At 47.8% G+C, this 20,236-nt stretch overlaps 1 protein-coding gene and 1 long non-coding RNA gene across 3 annotated transcripts; one reads left to right on the forward strand and one right to left on the reverse strand.

Moving 5' to 3' along the window:
* Positions 1–2,489: 2,489 nt before the first annotated feature.
* On the reverse strand, positions 2,490–5,530 carry LOC120031113 (alpha-1,3/1,6-mannosyltransferase ALG2-like). Of its 2 annotated transcripts, none has more exons than XM_038976693.1 (5): positions 5,382–5,530; positions 4,809–4,980; positions 4,583–4,720; positions 4,251–4,418; positions 2,490–4,079 (listed from the first exon to the last, which is right to left on the reverse strand). In XM_038976693.1, the coding sequence occupies exons 2-5, from the start codon at positions 4,977–4,979 to the stop codon at positions 3,333–3,335; spliced, it is 1,224 nt and encodes a 407-aa protein (XP_038832621.1). In that variant the 5' UTR covers position 4,980; positions 5,382–5,530; the 3' UTR covers positions 2,490–3,332. The 2 variants fall into 2 exon arrangements, with proteins under 2 accessions (XP_038832621.1, XP_038832622.1); XM_038976694.1 differs by lacking the exon at positions 5,382–5,530 and adding an exon at positions 5,299–5,381.
* A 1,057-nt stretch (positions 5,531–6,587) lies between these two features.
* On the forward strand, positions 6,588–19,976 carry LOC120031136. Its single transcript, XR_005473708.1, has 3 exons — positions 6,588–6,685; positions 8,432–8,539; positions 19,958–19,976. It is a non-coding gene; the product is annotated as an uncharacterized LOC120031136 (long non-coding RNA).
* The last annotated feature ends 260 nt before the right edge of the window (positions 19,977–20,236 follow it).

Genomic DNA, 20,236 nt, shown 5'->3' on the forward strand with positions numbered 1-20,236 from the left:
CCCTACCCTCTATTCCTACCCTCCTCCCTCCATCCCTACCCTCCACCCTCCATCATTAACCTCCTCCCTCCATTCCTACCCTCCTCCCTCCATCCCTACCCTCCTCCCTCCATCCCTACCCTCCATCCCTACCCTCCTCCCTCCATCCCTACCTTCCATTCCTACCCTACTCCCTCCATCCCTACCCTCCACCCTCCATCATTACCCTCCTCCCTCCATCCCTACCCTCCTCCCTCCATCCCTACCTTCCATCCCTACCCTCCTCCCTGCATCCCTACCCTCCATCCCTACCCTCCACTCTCCCTTCTCGTCCCTGTTCTGCCTGCCACTCTGGGAGACAGCCTGTGAGTGGAGACCACCAGTATGACACCCAGAACACGTCAAGATTCAAGACTAGATAAATATGACCAGTTCTATTCACAGTAAAGATAACTCCTATTCTACAATACAGTATTAGATCTGTGTCTCACTGTCTCTCTGTCTACACCATCTTTTCAGCAGCAGCCCCTACAGCCTACTGTAGCCTGGGTAGAATTAGTCCTATAATGTCTCTCCTTGCAGAGCCATAAACATAGTTTTATTGAGGCTATCTATAACACGCCACTATCAGACATTGTTGATAGCTTTATTAAAACCTCCCAGAGATGGTTATTTTATGTCACTGGACTAAATCACTTTTACACAAAGTTTGTGTGTGTGTGCATGCAGGTGCACATGTGTGTTTGTGCGTGTATCACTCCGAAGGCTCTGCAGAGTTAACAGTTACGAGGTACAGTATATGCTAATATATTTGAATACTTTATAGAAGCAGTAAAATCTGAAATGCATAATTTGTTAACGTGTTCCATGTAAAACAGCGCTGAAAGACATCCCATGAATATCAATGCAGATTTGCTTTGTTTAAACAATATATCAATGACACTCTACAGGCCTACAGCGTTCTCTCTTCTCTGCATTAACCCTTTACACTGACATTACTCCTCCCAACAAGGGACATTTGGAGGACAGAGTTACCAGAACTACCAACATCCTAGACCAGTGGTTCCTAACGTCTTTACGTTACTGTACCACCAACTGAATTTAGCTCTGCCCGGAGTAGCCCAGAAGTACCCCCCCATTTGTATTTTACCAGTAAGCCTATGTTCTCATGAGTCTTCAAGTACCCCCTGTGGATAGGCCAAGCACCCCCTGTGGATAGGACAAGTACCCCCAGGGGTCCTAGTACCCCTGGTTGGGAACCACTGTCCTAGACAATAGACAAATTCAGTTGACTTTTGATAAGTGCACATTCCCTCTCTGAGTTGGAGCAATCCTCATGACTTCTCATCACTCTGGGTTGGAGGTGATGGCGAGATGTATAGGTGTGTGTGTGTGTTCTCTCGGGGCTCTAGCCCAGCGGTCTGTGACCAGGTGAAGGCTTGTAGTGATTAACTTGTTTGTTATTCCCTCATCTCCATTTAGCTCATGATTAACACCCAATCAGAAAGCATGATTAACATCCAATCAGAGAGCAGGTTTAAAAAAAGAGTTCATCTTTAATGTTGTAATAATAAGGGTACACGCTCCCAAACTGCCAACAAAACAGATATACACACATAAACACACACACCGATACATCTCACCTCCCCCTCCCCCCAGCACACATACACATCGATAAAAACCTAGCACACATACGCACACACACACAGACACACACCTATACATCTCTCCACCAACGCCCCAATCTCTCCTGGTGTCTGTGTGTGTGGAATTAGAGCCTATTTAAAACCAACCCCGCGGTCTCATTAATGAATTAAGCCTGAGTGCCGGTGGCTCCTGGGCGGTGGTTATCACTGCAGCTCAGGACACATCGTGTCTCAATAACAGAATTACACTACCCCACCACAGGGCTCAGAGGAGGAGGGAGGGGAGGTGGGAAGGGATGAGGGGGGACTGACTGACTTGACGGCTTTGAGGGACAGACAGACAGTTAAACAGACAGAGAATCAGACAGATGGGGAGACAGAAGAACAGTCCTCCTGTGTGTCCAGAAGCCTGATAGTCTCCTGCTTTAAATCACTGTGTTTATGAGCTGCTGATAGCCCAGGTGGTGATTGGGGGGGTGCAATCCGTTCACCACACTCAGTCTCCCACATCCTCAGCCCCCCCTCTCCCCGTGGCTCCAGTGTGTGTGTGTTCTCTCCCTGGTGGTTCCAGAGGGCCTCTTTATCTTCCCCTCCTAGCAGGGTCTCTAAATCACCGTGGTAACAGCCCTCCTCATCTCCTGCTAATTCCTCTGCTCGCTGAAACATTGACTGAACACACACACGCGCATTCACAAACACGCCCCTCTACTTCTCCGCTCCTCTCCTCTCTCGGTGGCATTGCATTTGCAGTGGGTAGATGACAGTTGGATTTGGTGTGCGTGCGTGTGTTGGATACCTGGCCTGATACACAACAGTCTGGTACAAAAGAGAAAAAGAAAGAACTTGACAACAAAACAAGCAGAGTTGGTAAACTAGATATGTGTCCTCTGTTTTATTAAGACTTGAGGAATGTCAATAAGAGCTCTTCTAGAGGTTAGTAACACAGACTGACCAGCAGACATGACCTTCTATACTACACACACACAATAACCAACACACAGCATCATCTCCTAATAACCCAGAGACAGACAGCAACAGCAATGTACAGGCCAAACATTCCCTCATTGTGAAAAGTAACTAAGGTCTGAAAGGACAGAGGAAGTGGCAAACATCCTGCTTATCGATCTGTGGCTGCCAACTGGCTAATGGCGCTCGGTGGCATGCGCAAACACACAGCAGCACATCTATCACACTACAGATCCATCCTAGTGGTTATATAGCTCTTGTTCATTAAGCCCTTGGTCACCCCCTCACACACACACACACACACTTCTAGAACCAAGGGCCGGTGCTGGTATTGTTACGACAGGCCCCGGGGCAGTATGGGTAAAGTCGTTACTCTTTTGTTAATTGGAGCTGAGATTCCATCCCTCCATTCCCTCAGCAACCCCTCCTGGGGGAACAATGACTAATTGTCTAGAGTCCTCCTCAGTCAGCGCACCCCCCCCTCCCCAGTCTGTCCTCCAGTCCTCAGTAACCATATTTTATCCCTACATACCTAGCCCATCCACCTCTACCTGGCTATAGCTGCAGTAGGATGAAGTTGCACCAATGAGATGCTGATCTCAGGTCAGTTTTCCATTCTTTGGTTAGGATTTCGGCAGGGATTGAGAGAAGGTAAGCTGATCTAGATGTGTCTATGGGCGACTTCTACCGAAAGCTGCTCCGCTAACGCACCCCAGCCCAGTCTCTACCCCAGCAGAGGTGTCACTGGGTCAGCCTGAGGATGTACCCGTGCAGCTGGTCTGAGAAGGCCTCCAGGGAGAACTTCTCCTGAACCCGCCTCCTGCCGGCCTGGCCCATGTCCCTGCGGAGCTGGGGGTCTCTGAACAGCTTCTCCATGGCCAGGGAGAAGGCCTCGGCCGTGGGCTCACACAGGAAGCCCGTCTCCCCGTCACCTACACTCTCCAGAGGCCCTCCAGACCTCACAGCAATGACGGGACAGCAGCAGTACATGGCCTCCACTGGCACTATCCCAAAGTGCTCTCTGCTGGGCGTGTAGAGAACACCTGCGCTGCCCCGCAACAGCGCCACCTTCTGGCTATCTGAGGGAGAGCGCAGGAAGGTGACAGAGTCCTCTACTCCCAGCCGTGCTGCTAGCTCCTTCAGCTCAGCATAGTGCTGGACGTTCTCAGCAACACGGCCGTCGTACCCCCCTGCCACCACCAGGTGGAGTCCTGCCTGGTCCCCCGGGGCGAGGCAGGTCTTCAGGGAAGAGAGGCCCTCCAGGGCCAGACCCAGGCTCTTCTTCCTCTCATAGCGGTTCAGAGACAGGAAGAGGCAGGATACGCCTTCAGGGATCAAGCCCCCCAGACCCTGCTCTAGCTGCTCCTCAGGGGGCCGGTCGAAGCTTTGTGTGTTGAGGGAGGGGTAGAGGACGTCAGTCTGGACCCCATCCAGGGAACGGAAGGTCTCCCTGAAGACCCCTGCGGTGAAACAACTGTTCACCAGCACCTGGGACAAGAAACAAGAAGGATCAGTCAGTGATATCTCATCAACAAGGTCAGAGGAGAGAGATCAATTGGGAAAATCAAAACTAGTTTCCATTGAAATTAAATGAATGAAACTGTTGGTATTTTGTACTCTTAAGATCTAATCCTTCTTTCTCTGGTTCTATACTCTCACCATATCAGCCATGCCAGTGGTGAGTTCCTCCAGTCTATCTATGGGGGCGCGGTAGAGCTTTTTCAGAGCTGAGCCTCTCTGGGTCAGGAGCTGGTCTGGGAAATGACAGTAGAACAGAACCTTTTTCCTCTGACGAGACAACCTCAGGACTGGGATACACACCGACACCTGTAAGAGGAGAGAGAGTAGGGTTGTATCTACTACAATCACAACTACAGAAAAAGTGAAGGCAAAAAAGACTAGTGTGAAGGTGAGAGTCAAAATGAAAAGGTAATGGACTGAGTTATACTGAAGTGAAGAGAAAAAAAACATGTTGACGGTGTGTCACCAACCTGATCACAGAAGACCACGTCATACTCTACTCCACTGAGGAAGACCAGGTAGAGAGCTACGTAGATCATCCTGAGGTAGGCACACAGGGCATGCAGGTACCCAAACACACTGGTGGGCAACCAGTCACCCACACACACCTGGAGATGACAAACAGGGTCAGATAGGAAAACAGTGTGAGTGTGTGTTATAACACTGTTATTAGATTACACTCTTATAGACACCCACCACGTTCAGGTCTGGGTCCAGTGTTTCTGAGAAGCAGTGTGTGGGGTCATGGTGGGCCGTCCAGATCTGAACACTGCAGCCGCGAGAGCGTAGAGCTACAGCTGCATCCACCACCAGCCTCTCTGCACCACCTATACCCAGGTCTGGGTGGAGAAACACCACCCGCACCATCCTGGAGGAGACAGACAACATGTTTAAAGAAGCCTGATGACACTGACAGGTTGACAGGTGCGTCATCAAAATGGGGCTTGTTCAGAAGGGTCAGACAATATTAATAGATTCAATACAACGTTACAGAATGGAGGACATTATTAACATGGCAGAGAGGTGGATTGTTTAGTCTACAATGCCACAACCCATAGAATGTTCTCCCGTTGAATTGGCTAAGCATATCCATAACATCAGCTATCCGTGATGTTGTTGAAACAGACAATAGATATCTCTAGCCGACAGCTACACTAAACACAGTGAATATAGAGCTTATATCAACCTGAGAGTAGCTAGTATCACAGAGACCAGCTAGTATGCATTCGTTACTAATTCAGTGTGGACGTTGTCTGTCATAAACTTTACCTTTCGCTCCCTGATAATGCAGTCTGTCCAACTTGTGTCCAGGAAACAGTGATCAGTTTACGAACACGAATAAGCCACTGTGCCTATAAATCAACATGCTGGCTCAAATGTTCAATTTATTTCCAACGGCAAATCCCCCTGTGTTGAACCAAAATGGCGTCAGATGCCACCCTCTGGAGCACGTCGCTTCCTATGAGACACGTCACCTCTCTCCGCACGCACACTTTTCATTTGCCTTTCGTTCAAACTCCAAAATTAGATTAAACAAATTAGAAATTAAAGTAAACATTTTTAAAGAAATAATTTTTTACCAGGAGATTATATATTAATCTATAATTTGTAATAAATTGAATCCGTTAGATGTCAATTATAGGCTGTCTTGGTTCAGGCTTGACATAGGGCACCTAAAATGGTCCTTCGTTCTGTAATCGTGTCCTTTTTAGACAAGCGTCATCTTTCTTGGATTCCTTCTGAAGTTGTGGCGATTTTTGTACAGCACTGCTGCCCTTTTGACGTAGACTTCAGTTAGAAGAACAGTTGAAGTTTTCTTCAAGACCAACTTAAAATGGTAAGAATTCTATACTTTTTTCAAAATAATTTATATTGTTGTACACCTCTAACTTGGCTGTAGCTAACTGACTGCTTTAGCTACCTTACGTTAGCTAGCTAGCTCTCATTCAATTTAGCTAGGCATAACAGAGACATTCAATTAGCCTCTGTTAGCAAGCTAACCTAGTATAATTACAGGGATGATGTTATAGATTAGTCTTATTTAACATTGCTGTTTTATATTATAATCATTCTTTACCGTCGAGATGACTGTCAGGTTTAGAAGCCATCTAAGGTAGCCAGCTAGCTAAAGTTAGGTTAGTTACTATGATGATCCATGATCTATTTGTAGACGTGGCTATTTTTCGAATCAGCGAATCTTTATTCTGTTATGTGTAAGACAGCCAGACTATCACAAACAATCATTGCAATGACATTTGAGTACGCTGTTCATGGCGCTTTAGGGTCCTCATCGCTGGTAAAGAGGGCCTCTAGTAGTAGCTAGAGTGATCTCCTATATATTATGAGGAAGTTATTTGTGATTATCATTTCAGAGAACCCCACATCCAAGTGGGTCAAATCCAATGGTTACATTTCTGTTTTCTTATGTATTCTTAGTATTTTGTGTGTGTTTTAATGTAACTGTCTCTTCCTCAGCCTGGACCAGCATCAAGTGCGACTAATGTCGGTGCAGGGAGCCGATCCCCCAGCAAGACCGTGGCCCCCCGCGCAGCAGGATCCACAGTCCGACAGAGGTAATAATAATCATTTATTACATTTCTATAGCACTTTTCATAATCTCAAAGTGCTTCAAAAACAAAATACCAATGCATCATCATGGAGCATGGCAGCAAGAGCCACACAAAACCCCACCTAAGGCAGAAGGATCTACAACAAACAAACACCAAGACTCCAGTCAGACTCAAGACATTTCATACTGGTACCCCTAACCACCTCCAAGCATCAACATTACTACCTAGCTCCAACCTATAACACATGAGTACATTACTAAAATAAACAACATTTTATGTAGACTAGAGGATGTAAAATGATTTGGGACCCTCCTCCCCTTCCCCCTGTCTCTTTGATGACATAATACTGTAGGGAGAGTGATGGTGTTTAGATATCCCTCTGTGTAGATACCTCTCGATAAATGTTGGTGCTTTAGGCTTAATCAGTATGTAATCAGAGCCTCGATGTCATCATCATCATTACCCAGTACTACCTTATCCCTCATTCACTCATTACCTCGTTTAGCCCCCTTTAATCTCAGCTGATGTGTACAGCAGTTATGAATCACTACATCAGGACATTAACTACTGGAGCTAGTCTGAACACAAACTGCTGTAGTAGAGGGAGTTAGGTACTGTAGTACTTCTACCTCAGACAGCAGTGTTTCCCCTACATTCATTTAGCAGCGGTGGCCCACTGCTGCTAACTTGTTGCCATGGCTGGGGGGGAAAAGGTATCTATTTTTTTATGTGTATATCCAGGGGTCACATTAGCTAGTTCTTTGGATAAGAACACTCGTTCACACAAAATGCATTGGTTCAACACATTTGGCAGAAAATCGTTTTCATCAGATGTCAACAGAAGTACAACACTATTTAGCTAGCAGCCACACGTAAATTGGCTTACAATGAAAAAGCAAGGTAGTTTTTGTAAAAACTATGCATGGCCATATTTCTAATGTTTATAGGAAATGTAGCTGGCTGCATTCTTTTTAATGCTTTGTTTTGAAGTTAATCTTGCATTTTAACTGGCTACCGGAGAAAAAACACACCGGAGAAAAGTATCCTACACATCAGTCAGAGCGCTGTCTGGTGATCCAATGACAAGAGCAAAGATATTTCATCAGAGTGGAGTGCAACTGAAGCACGGAAATGATCCTGTTACATTGATGATTTGGAGCCAACCCTGACTGAAGCAGGGCAGAATTTACAATAAGCATTTAAGATCTGCGTTTACAAAATGCAACAATAAATCTTTTTTCTCCATAAAAAAAAATCTGTGTAAAAAAAAAAAAATCCCTGAATCCTCCGTTAGCGCGACCCATGATATCTCTGCTGATACGCACTTTTAAATTGATAGTAATTGGCTCAATGACTGGATGTCTATGGGAACAGCTAGCATGTCATTGTGTTACTGCTAGTAGCTCCCCCCGCTACCCTTGCCACCACTGCTGGGGGAAAAATCCTGCGGGAAACACTGGACAGTGTCTGTGATTTGTCATTTCACACAATAATGTTATGGGTTCAGATATGGCTTAGAACTGCACAGTCACTGCAGAGGCAGTATTTCCTAGATCCTCTGTGTTTTTACATCTAACCATCTGAGACTCAGGCAAAAAAAACAGTCAACTGGAGCAAATGAAGGTTAATTGTTTGTGTGCAGGCAACTCTGTAAAGGTGTGACTGACAACCTCTCATGTAAATAGCTTGTTGTCTCTTGTATATGATGTTATAGCTCACATGTTGTGTCTCGTATGTGTGATGTCACAGGAAAGCAACGAGCAGTGGCACACGCAGTGCAGGCAGGACCACAGCGTCAGCGGGCGGCACAGGGGGCATGTGGCGCTTCTACACTGAGGACTCACCAGGACTCAAAGTGTGAGTGTATATATATATATATACACACACAACCATACACACTCACACAAAGGCTCTAGGATTCCTTCAAATGCACACAATAAATATATATATATATATATATATATATATATATATATATATATAATATATATATATATACACACACACACACACACACAGAGTAGGTATGTACATTGTTTATGAGGAAGAGCATGAATGTTTAATGGCAGTAAATGAGACTTGGGGGACTGGGGCTAAATGCTGATCAGACCCCAGGGTGTGTATGTTCCTGGAGCCCCCCCTCCATCCCGTCCCCTTACAGACACTGTCAGTTCAGCTCCATACTGTTCCTTAACACATGTGAACACTCCAGCTTTCTAAGTCTGGCCGCTTTCTGACGGTCGGGCCGCTGTTCTATGACTCCTGGTCACAGTTCTAGACTGAGACCACTACTGACAACGGTTAGAGATGTCCTCTACTCCACACAGTTCTAGACAGAGACCACTACTGACAACGGTTAGAGATGTCCTCTACTCCACACAGTTCTAGACTGAGACCACTACTGACAACGGTTAGAGATGTCCTCTACTCCACACAGTTCTAGACTGAGACCACTACTGACAACGGTTAGAGGTCTCCTCTACTCCACACAGTTCTAGACTGAGACCACTACTGACAACGGTTAGAGATGTCCTCTACTCCACACAGTTCTAGACTGAGACCACTACTGACAACGGTTAGAGATGTCCTCTACTCCACACAGTTCTAGACTGAGACCACTACTGACAACGGTTAGAGGTGTCCTCTACTCCACACAGTTCTAGACTGAGACCACTACTGACAACGGTTAGAGGTCTCCTCTACTCCACACAGTTCTAGACTGAGACCACTACTGACAACGGTTAGAGGTCTCCTCTACTCCACACAGTTCTAGACTGAGACCACTACTGACAACGGTTAGAGGTCTCCTCTACTCCACACAGTTCTAGACTGAGACCACTACTGACAACGGTTAGAGGTCTCCTCTACTCCACACAGTTCTAGACTGAGACCACTACTGACAACGGTTAGAGGTGTCCTCTACTCCACACAGTTCTAGACTGAGACCACTACTGACAACGGTTAGAGGTCTCCTCTACTCCACACAGTTCTAGACTGAGACCACTACTGACAACGGTTAGAGGTCTCCTCTACTCCACACAGTTCTAGACTGAGACCACTACTGACAACGGTTAGAGATGTCCTCTACTCCACACAGTTCTAGACTGAGACCACTACTGACAACGGTTAGAGATGTCCTCTACTCCACACAGTTCTAGACTGAGACCACTACTGACAACGGTTAGAGGTCTCCTCTACTCCACACAGTTCTAGACTGAGACCACTACTGACAACGGTTAGAGATGTCCTCTACTCCACACAGTTCTAGACTGAGACCACTACGGACAACGGTTAGAGATGTCCTCTACTCCACACAGTTCTAGACTGAGACCACTACTGACAACGGTTAGAGGTGTCCTCTACTCCACACAGTTCTAGACTGAGACCACTACTGACAACGTTTAGAGATGTCCTCTACTCCACACAGTTCTAGACTGAGACCACTACTGACAACGGTTAGAGGTCTCCTCTACTCCACACAGTTCTAGACTGAGACCACTACTGACAACGGTTAGAGGTCTCCTCTACTCCACACAGTTCTAGACTGAGACCACTACTGACAACGGTTAGAGGTCTCCTCTACTCCACACAGTTCTAGACTGAGACCACTACTGACAACGGTTAGAGGTCTTCTCTACTCCACACAGTTCTAGACTGAGACCACTACTGACAACGGTTAGAGATGTCCTCTACTCCACACAGTTCTAGACTGAGACCACTACTGACAACGGTTAGAGATGTCCTCTACTCCACACAGTTCTAGACTGAGACCACTACTGACAACGGTTAGAGGTCTCCTCTACTCCACACAGTTCTAGACTGAGACCACTACTGACAACGGTTAGAGATGTCCTCTACTCCACACAGTTCTAGACTGAGACCACTACTGACAACGGTTAGAGATGTCCTCTACTCCACACAGTTCTAGACTGAGACCACTACTGACAACGGTTAGAGGTGTCCTCTACTCCACACAGTTCCAGTTGTCCAGCTGTAGTTACTGAGGGTGTTGCTCCTGTAGTCCAGGACAGATGGTTGTAGGGTGGTGTGTATGGAGCGTGTGTGTGTGTTGAACGCTGGTCTCAGAGCTTCATTAAGATCTACTCAGAAAGGTCAAGTCAATTACAGCCTTCAGAGAGGAGGGGGGTGGGGTTGGTATGGTAACACTCTCCCCCCACCCTTCCACTTCAGGGATCTCTTCTCACCTCTTCTCATCAAATCCTCATCAATGAATGCAGAAACACAATAGGACCACATCTCTACTGTCTCCCAGGCAAGGTTTCCCCTAGAATTGATCTAGATGGGGTGCAGAGGCACCCACATCTGCCAGAATGGAGATTTCCAATGAAAGCAATTTGACCAGTTGAGAGCTGAGGGTATAAGTGCTAGACAGTTATGGGAGGCCTGCCCCACCTCAGTAATGCTAGGAGAAACACTGGTCCCAGTTCAATGGTGGTAATTAATCAATAAGCCACGAGGGGGTGTGGATCATGGCCAATATACCGCGGCTAAGGGCTGTTCTTACCCACGACGCAACGCGGAGTGCCTGGACACAGCCCGTAGCCAGGATATATTGCCCATATATCACAAACCCCTGAGGTGTCTTATTGTTATTATAAACTGGTTACCAATGTAATTAAAGCAGTAAAAATAAATGTTTTGTCATACCTGTGGTATACGTTCTGATACGCCACGGCTGTCAGCCAATCAGCATTCAGGGCTCGAACCACCCAGTTTATAAGGCTGGTTGGAGCTCTAAGGAGCTCCATATAAACCACCTGTCTGACAGGCAGACGACAGTCAAACTACTACTACAACACCAGGGTTTCTGTTAGCTGGTAACAGCTGACTTTTGGCTACTTTAAGTCCATAAATAAAATTGGCACCGGCAATTGTCCAGGAGAAGAAAAAATCCCATTACGAAATAATGCTTTTTAGACTATTTTTTGATGGGAATACCAGTCGATGGAAATACATTTGACTCGTCATGCTTATCAGTCTATAGGTTAATTTGCATAATTTAGTGGAATAAAATTGCACGTGTACATTGTATTCATTGTCCTTATCACGTGTACGGGCTTACAGTATACTGACGGCCTTTATCACGCGTACGGGCTTACAGTATACTGACGGCCTTTATCACGCGGGCTTACAGTATACTGACGGTCTTTATCACGCGTACGGGCTTACAGTATACTGACGGTCTTTATCACGCGTACGGGCTTACAGTATACTGACGGCCTTTATCACGCGTACGGGCTTACAGTATACTGACGGTCTTTATCACGCGTACGGGCTTACAGTATACTGACGGCCTTTATCACGCGTACGGGCTTACAGTATACTGACGGTCTTTATCACGCGTACGGGCTTACAGTATACTGACGTCCTTTATCACGCGTACGGGCTTACAGTATACCGACGGCCTTTATCACGCGTACGGGCTTACAGTATACTGACGGTCTTTATCACGCGTACGGGCTTACAGTATACTGACGGCCTTTATCACGCGTACGGGCTTACAGTATACCGACGGCCTTTATCACGCGTACGGGCTTACAGTATACTGACGGTCTTTATCACGCGTACGGGCTTACAGTATACTGACGGCCTTTATCACGCGTACGGGCTTACAGTATACTGACGGTCTTTATCACGCGTACGGGCTTACAGTATACTGACGGCCTTTATCACGCGTACGGGCTTACAGTATACCGACGGCCTTTATCACGCGTACGGGCTTACAGTATACTGACGGCCTTTATCACGCGTACGGGCTTACAGTATACTGACGGTCTTTATCACGCGTACGGGCTTACAGTATACTGACGGTCTTTATCACGCGTACGGGCTTACAGTATACTGACGGCCTTTATCACGCGTACGGGCTTACAGTATACTGACCATTTTTATGACGCGTACGGGCTTACAGTATACTGACGGTCTTTATGACGCGTACGGGCTTACAGTATACTGACGGTCTTTATCACGCGTACAGGCTTACAGTATACTGACGTCCTTTATCACGCGTACGGGCTTACAGTATACTGACGGCCTTTATCACGCGTACGGGCTTACAGTATACTGACGGCCTTTATCACGCGTACGGGCTTACAGTATACTGACGGTCTTTATCACGCGTACGGGCTTACAGTATACTGACGTCCTTTATCACGCGTACGGGCTTACAGTATACTGACGTCCTTTATCACGCGTACGGGCTTACAGTATACTGACGTCCTTTATCACGCGTACGGGCTTACAGTATACTGACGTCCTTTATCACGCGTACGGGCTTACAGTATACAGACGGTCTTTATCACGCGTACGGGCTTACAGTATACAGACGGTCTTTATCACGCGTACGGGCTTACAGTATACTGACGGCCTTTATCACGCGTACGGGCTTACAGTATACTGACGGTCTTTATCACGCGTACGGGCTTACAGTATACCGACGGCCTTTATCACGCGTACGGGCTTACAGTATACCGACGGCCTTTATCACGCGTACGGGCTTACAGTATACCGACGGTCTTTATCACGCGTACGGGCTTACAGTATACTGACGGCCTTTATCACGCGTACGGGCTTACAGTATACTGACGGTCTTTATCACGCGTACGGGCTTACAGTATACTGACGGCCTTTATCACGCGTACGGGCTTACAGTATACCGACGGCCTTTATCACGCGTACGGGCTTACAGTATACCGACGGCCTTTATCACGCGTACGGGCTTACAGTATACTGACGGTCTTTATCACGCGTACGGGCTTACAGTATACTGACGGTCTTTATCACGCGTACGGGCTTACAGTATACTGACGGCCTTTATCACGCGTACGGGCTTACAGTATACTGACCATTTTTATGACGCGTACGGGCTTACAGTATACTGACGGTCTTTATGACGCGTACGGGCTTACAGTATACTGACGGTCTTTATCACGCGTACAGGCTTACAGTATACTGACGTCCTTTATCACGCGTACGGGCTTACAGTATACTGACGGCCTTTATCACGCGTACGGGCTTACAGTATACTGACGGCCTTTATCACGCGTACGGGCTTACAGTATACTGACGGTCTTTATCACGCGTACGGGCTTACAGTATACTGACGTCCTTTATCACGCGTACGGGCTTACAGTATACTGACGTCCTTTATCACGCGTACGGGCTTACAGTATACTGACGTCCTTTATCACGCGTACGGGCTTACAGTATACTGACGTCCTTTATCACGCGTACGGGCTTACAGTATACAGACGGTCTTTATCACGCGTACGGGCTTACAGTATACTGACGGCCTTTATCACGCGTACGGGCTTACAGTATACTGACGGTCTTTATCACGCGTACGGGCTTACAGTATACTGACGGCCTTTATCACGCGTACGGGCTTACAGTATACCGACGGCCTTTATCACGCGTACGGGCTTACAGTATACCGACGGCCTTTATCACGCGTACGGGCTTACAGTATACTGACGGTCTTTATCACGCGTACGGGCTTACAGTATACTGACGGTCTTTATCACGCGTACGGGCTTACAGTATACTGACGGCCTTTATCACGCGTACGGGCTTACAGTATACTGACCATTTTTATGACGCGTACGGGCTTACAGTATACTGACGGTCTTTATGACGCGTACGGGCTTACAGTATACTGACGGTCTTTATCACGCGTACAGGCTTACAGTATACTGACGTCCTTTATCACGCGTACGGGCTTACAGTATACTGACGGCCTTTATCACGCGTACGGGCTTACAGTATACTGACGGTCTTTATCACGCGTACGGGCTTACAGTATACTGACGTCCTTTATCACGCGTACGGGCTTACAGTATACTGACGTCCTTTATCACGCGTACGGGCTTACAGTATACTGACGTCCTTTATCACGCGTACGGGCTTACAGTATACTGACGTCCTTTATCACGCGTACGGGCTTACAGTATACAGACGGTCTTTATCACGCGTACGGGCTTACAGTATACAGACGGTCTTTATCACGCGTACGGGCTTACAGTATACTGACGGCCTTTATCACGCGTACGGGCTTACAGTATACTGACGGTCTTTATCACGCGTACGGGCTTACAGTATACTGACGGCCTTTATCACGCGTACGGGCTTACAGTATACCGACGGCCTTTATCACGCGTACGGGCTTACAGTATACCGACGGTCTTTATCACGCGTACGGGCTTACAGTATACTGACGGCCTTTATCACGCGTACGGGCTTACAGTATACTGACGGTCTTTATCACGCGTACGGGCTTACAGTATACTGACGGCCTTTATCACGCGTACGGGCTTACAGTATACCGACGGCCTTTATCACGCGTACGGGCTTACAGTATACCGACGGCCTTTATCACGCGTACGGGCTTACAGTATACTGACGGTCTTTATCACGCGTACGGGCTTACAGTATACTGACGGTCTTTATCACGCGTACAGGCTTACAGTATACTGACGGCCTTTATCACGCGTACGGGCTTACAGTATACTGACCATTTTTATGACGCGTACGGGCTTACAGTATACTGACGGTCTTTATGACGCGTACGGGCTTACAGTATACTGACGGTCTTTATCACGCGTACAGGCTTACAGTATACTGACGTCCTTTATCACGCGTACGGGCTTACAGTATACTGACGGCCTTTATCACGCGTACGGGCTTACAGTATACTGACGGCCTTTATCACGCGTACGGGCTTACAGTATACTGACGGTCTTTATCACGCGTACGGGCTTACAGTATACTGACGTCCTTTATCACGCGTACGGGCTTACAGTATACTGACGTCCTTTATCACGCGTACGGGCTTACAGTATACTGACGTCCTTTATCACGCGTACGGGCTTACAGTATACTGACGTCCTTTATCACGCGTACGGGCTTACAGTATACAGACGGTCTTTATCACGCGTACGGGCTTACAGTATACTGACGGCCTTTATCACGCGTACGGGCTTACAGTATACTGACGGTCTTTATCACGCGTACGGGCTTACAGTATACTGACGGCCTTTATCACGCGTACGGGCTTACAGTATACCGACGGCCTTTATCACGCGTACGGGCTTACAGTATACCGACGGCCTTTATCACGCGTACGGGCTTACAGTATACTGACGGTCTTTATCACGCGTACGGGCTTACAGTATACTGACGGTCTTTATCACGCGTACAGGCTTACAGTATACTGACGGCCTTTATCACGCGTACGGGCTTACAGTATACTGACCATTTTTTATGACGCGTACGGGCTTACAGTATACTGACGGTCTTTATGACGCGTACGGGCTTACAGTATACTGACGGTCTTTATCACGCGTACAGGCTTACAGTATACTGACGTCCTTTATCACGCGTACGGGCTTACAGTATACTGACGGCCTTTATCACGCGTACGGGCTTACAGTATACTGACGGCCTTTATCACGCGTACGGGCTTACAGTATACTGACGGTCTTTATCACGCGTACGGGCTTACAGTATACTGACGTCCTTTATCACGCGTACGGGCTTACAGTATACTGACGTCCTTTATCACGCGTACGGGCTTACAGTATACTGACGTCCTTTATCACGCGTACGGGCTTACAGTATACTGACGTCCTTTATCACGCGTACGGGCTTACAGTATACAGACGGTCTTTATCACGCGTACGGGCTTACAGTATACTGACGGCCTTTATCACGCGTACGGGCTTACAGTATACTGACGGTCTTTATCACGCGTACGGGCTTACAGTATACTGACGGCCTTTATCACGCGTACGGGCTTACAGTATACCGACGGCCTTTATCACGCGTACGGGCTTACAGTATACCGACGGCCTTATCACGCGTACGGGCTTACAGTATACTGACGGTCTTTATCACGCGTACGGGCTTACAGTATACTGACGGTCTTTATCACGCGTACAGGCTTACAGTATACTGACGGCCTTTATCACGCGTACGGGCTTACAGTATACTGACCATTTTTATGACGCGTACGGGCTTACAGTATACTGACGGTCTTTATGACGCGTACGGCTTACAGTATACTGACGGTCTTTATCACGCGTACAGGCTTACAGTATACTGACGTCCTTTATCACGCGTACGGGCTTACAGTATACTGACGGCCTTTATCACGCGTACGGGCTTACAGTATACTGACGGCCTTTAATCACTGCGGTACGGGCTTACAGTATACTGACGGTCTTTATCACGCGTACGGGCTTACAGTATACTGACGTCCTTTATCACGCGTACGGGCTTACAGTATACTGACGTCCTTTATCACGCGTACGGGCTTACAGTATACTGACGTCCTTTATCACGCGTACGGGCTTACAGTATACTGACGTCCTTTATCACGCGTACGGGCTTACAGTATACAGACGGTCTTTATCACGCGTACGGGCTTACAGTATACTGACGGCCTTTATCACGCGTACGGGCTTACAGTATACTGACGGTCTTTATCACGCGTACGGGCTTACAGTATACTGACGGCCTTTATCACGCGTACGGGCTTACAGTATACCGACGGCCTTTATCACGCGTACGGGCTTACAGTATACGACGGCCTTTATCACGCGTACGGGCTTACAGTATACTGACGGTCTTTATCACGCGTACGGGCTTACAGTATACTGACGGTCTTTATCACGCGTACGGGCTTACAGTATACTGACGGCCTTTATCACGCGTACGGGCTTACAGTATACTGACCATTTTTATGACGCGTACGGGCTTACAGTATACTGACGGTCTTTATGACGCGTACGGGCTTACAGTATACTGACGGTCTTTATCACGCGTACAGGCTTACAGTATACTGACGTCCTTTATCACGCGTACGGGCTTACAGTATACCTGACGGCCTTTATCACGCGTACGGGCTTACAGTATACTGACGGCCTTTATCACGCGTACGGGCTTACAGTATACTGACGGTCTTTATCACGCGTACGGGCTTACAGTATACTGACGTCCTTTATCACGCGTACGGGCTTACAGTATACTGACGTCCCTTTATCACGCGTACGGGCTTACAGTATACTGACGTCCTTATCACGCGTACGGGCTTACAGTATACTGACGTCCTTTATCACGACGTACGGGCTTACAGTATACAGACGGTCTTTATCACGCGTACGGGCTTACAGTATACAGACGGTCTTTATCACGCGTACGGGCTTACAGTATACTGACGGTCTTTATCACGCGTACGGGGGCTTACAGTATACTGACGGCCTTTATCACGCGTACGGGCTTACAGTATACCGACGGCCTTTATCACGCGTACGGGCTTACAGTATACCGACGGTCTTATCACGCGTACGGGCTTACAGTATACCGACGGCCTTTATCACGCGTACGGGCTTACAGTATACTGACGGCCTTTATCACGCGTACGGGCTTACAGTATACTGACGGCCTTTATCACGCGTACGGGCTTACAGTATACTGACGGTCTTTATCACGCGTACGGGCTTACAGTATACTGACGGTCTTTATCACGCGTACGGGCTTACAGTATACTGACGGTCTTTATCACGCGTACGGGCTTACAGTATACTGACGGTCTTTATCACGCGTACGGGTTTACAGTATACTGACGGCCTTTATCACGCGTACGGGCTTACAGTATACTGACGGTCTTTATCACGCGTACGGGCTTACAGTATACTGACGGTCTTTATCACGCGCACGGGCTTACAGTATACTGACGGTCTTTATCACGCGCACGGGCTTACAGTATACTGACGGTCTTTATCACGCGTACGGGCTTACAGTATACTGACGGCCTTTATCACGCGTACGGGCTTACAGTATACTGACGGTCTTTATCACGCGTACGGGCTTACAGTATACTGACGGCCTTTATCACGCGTACGGGCTTACAGTATACTGACGTCCTTTATCACGCGTACGGGCTTACAGTATACTGACGGCCTTTATCACGCGTAAGGGCTTACAGTATACTGACGGTCTTTATCACGCGTACGGGCTTACAGTATACTGACGGTCTTTATCACGCGTACGGGCTTACAGTATACTGACGTCCTTTATCACGCGTACGGGCTTACAGTATACTGACGTCCTTTATCACGCGTACGGGCTTACAGTATACTGACGTCCTTTATCACGCGTACGGGCTTACAGTATACGACGGTCTTTATCACGCGTACGGGCTTACAGTATACTGACGGACCTTTATCACGCGTACGGGCTTACAGTATACTGACGTCCTTTATCACGCGTACGGGCTTACAGTATACTGAACGTCCTTTATCACGCGTACGGGCTTACAGTATACTGACGGTACTTTATCACGCGTACGGGCTTACAGTATACTGACGGCCTTTATCACGCGTACGGGCTTACAGTATAACTGACGGTCTTTATCACGCGTACGGGCTTACAGTATACTGGCGGGGTCTTTATCACGCGTAATGGGCTTACAGTATACTGACGGCCTTATCACGCGTACGGGCTTACAGTATACTGACGGCCTTATCACGCGTACGGGCTTACAGTATACTGACGGCCTTTATCACGCGTACGGGCTTACAAGTATACTGGCGGTCTTTATCACGCGTACGGGCTTTACAGTATACTGGCGGTCTTTATCACGCGTACGGGCTTACAGTATACTGGCGGTCTTTATCACGCGTAACGGGCTTACAGTATACTGACGGTCTTTATCACGCGTACGGGCTTACAGTATACTGGCGTCTTTATCACGCGTACGGGCTTACAGTATACTGACGGCCTTTATCACGCGTACGGGCTTACAGTATACTGACGGCCTTTATCACGCGTACGGGCTTACAGTATACTGACGGCCTTTATCACGCGTGGGTGGTAACCTGTGTGTGTGTCTTCTCTCCTCAGTGTATGGGTGGTAACCTGTGTGTGTGTGTCGTCACTCCCTCAGAGGTCCGGGTTGGTAACCTGTGTGTGCCGTCTCTCCTCAGTGTATGGGTGGTTAACCTGTGTGTGTCTTCTCTCCTCAGTGTATGGGTGGTAACCTGTGTGTGTCTTCTCTCCTCAGTGTATGGGTGGTACCTGTGGTGTGCCGCTCTCCTCAGTGTATGGGTGGTAACCTGTGTGTGTGTCGTCTCTCCTCAGGTGGGTGGTAACCTGGTGTGTGTGTGTCGTCTCTCCTCAGAGTATGGGTGGTAACCTGTGTGTGTGCCGTCTCTCCTCAGAGGTCGGTGTAACCTGTGTGTGTGTGTCTCTCCTCAGAGGTCCGGTACCAGTGTATGGGTGTTAACCTGTGTGTGTGTGTCTTCCTCAGAGGTCCGGTACCAGTGTATGGGTGTTAACCTGTGTGTGTGTCTCTCCTCAGAGGTCCGGTACCAGTGTATGGGTGTTAACCTGTGTGTGTGTCTCTCTCAGAGGTCCGGTACCAGTGTATGGGTGAACCTGTGTGTGTCTCTCCTCAGAGGTCCGGTACCAGTGTATGGGTGTTAACCTGTGTGTGTGTCTCTCCTCAGAGGTCCGGTACAGTGTATGGGTTAACCT

The sequence above is a fragment of the Salvelinus namaycush genome, chromosome 37 (genome assembly GCF_016432855.1).
Source record: "Salvelinus namaycush isolate Seneca chromosome 37, SaNama_1.0, whole genome shotgun sequence".
NCBI lineage: Eukaryota > Metazoa > Chordata > Actinopteri > Salmoniformes > Salmonidae > Salvelinus > Salvelinus namaycush.

Bases quoted from the DNA above. Each gene is read 5' to 3' on its own strand.
- LOC120031113 (XM_038976693.1), bottom strand. From the start codon at position 4,979: ATGGTGCGGGTGGTGTTTCTCCACCCAGACCTGGGTATAGGTGGTGCA. The intron at 4,721-4,808 runs GTGGGTGTCTAT...TGTCATCTCCAG, and splicing joins TGGACCCAGACCTGAACGTG to GTGTGTGTGGGTGACTGGTT. The intron at 4,419-4,582 runs GTTGGTGACACA...CTCCTCTTACAG, and splicing joins ACGTGGTCTTCTGTGATCAG to GTGTCGGTGTGTATCCCAGT.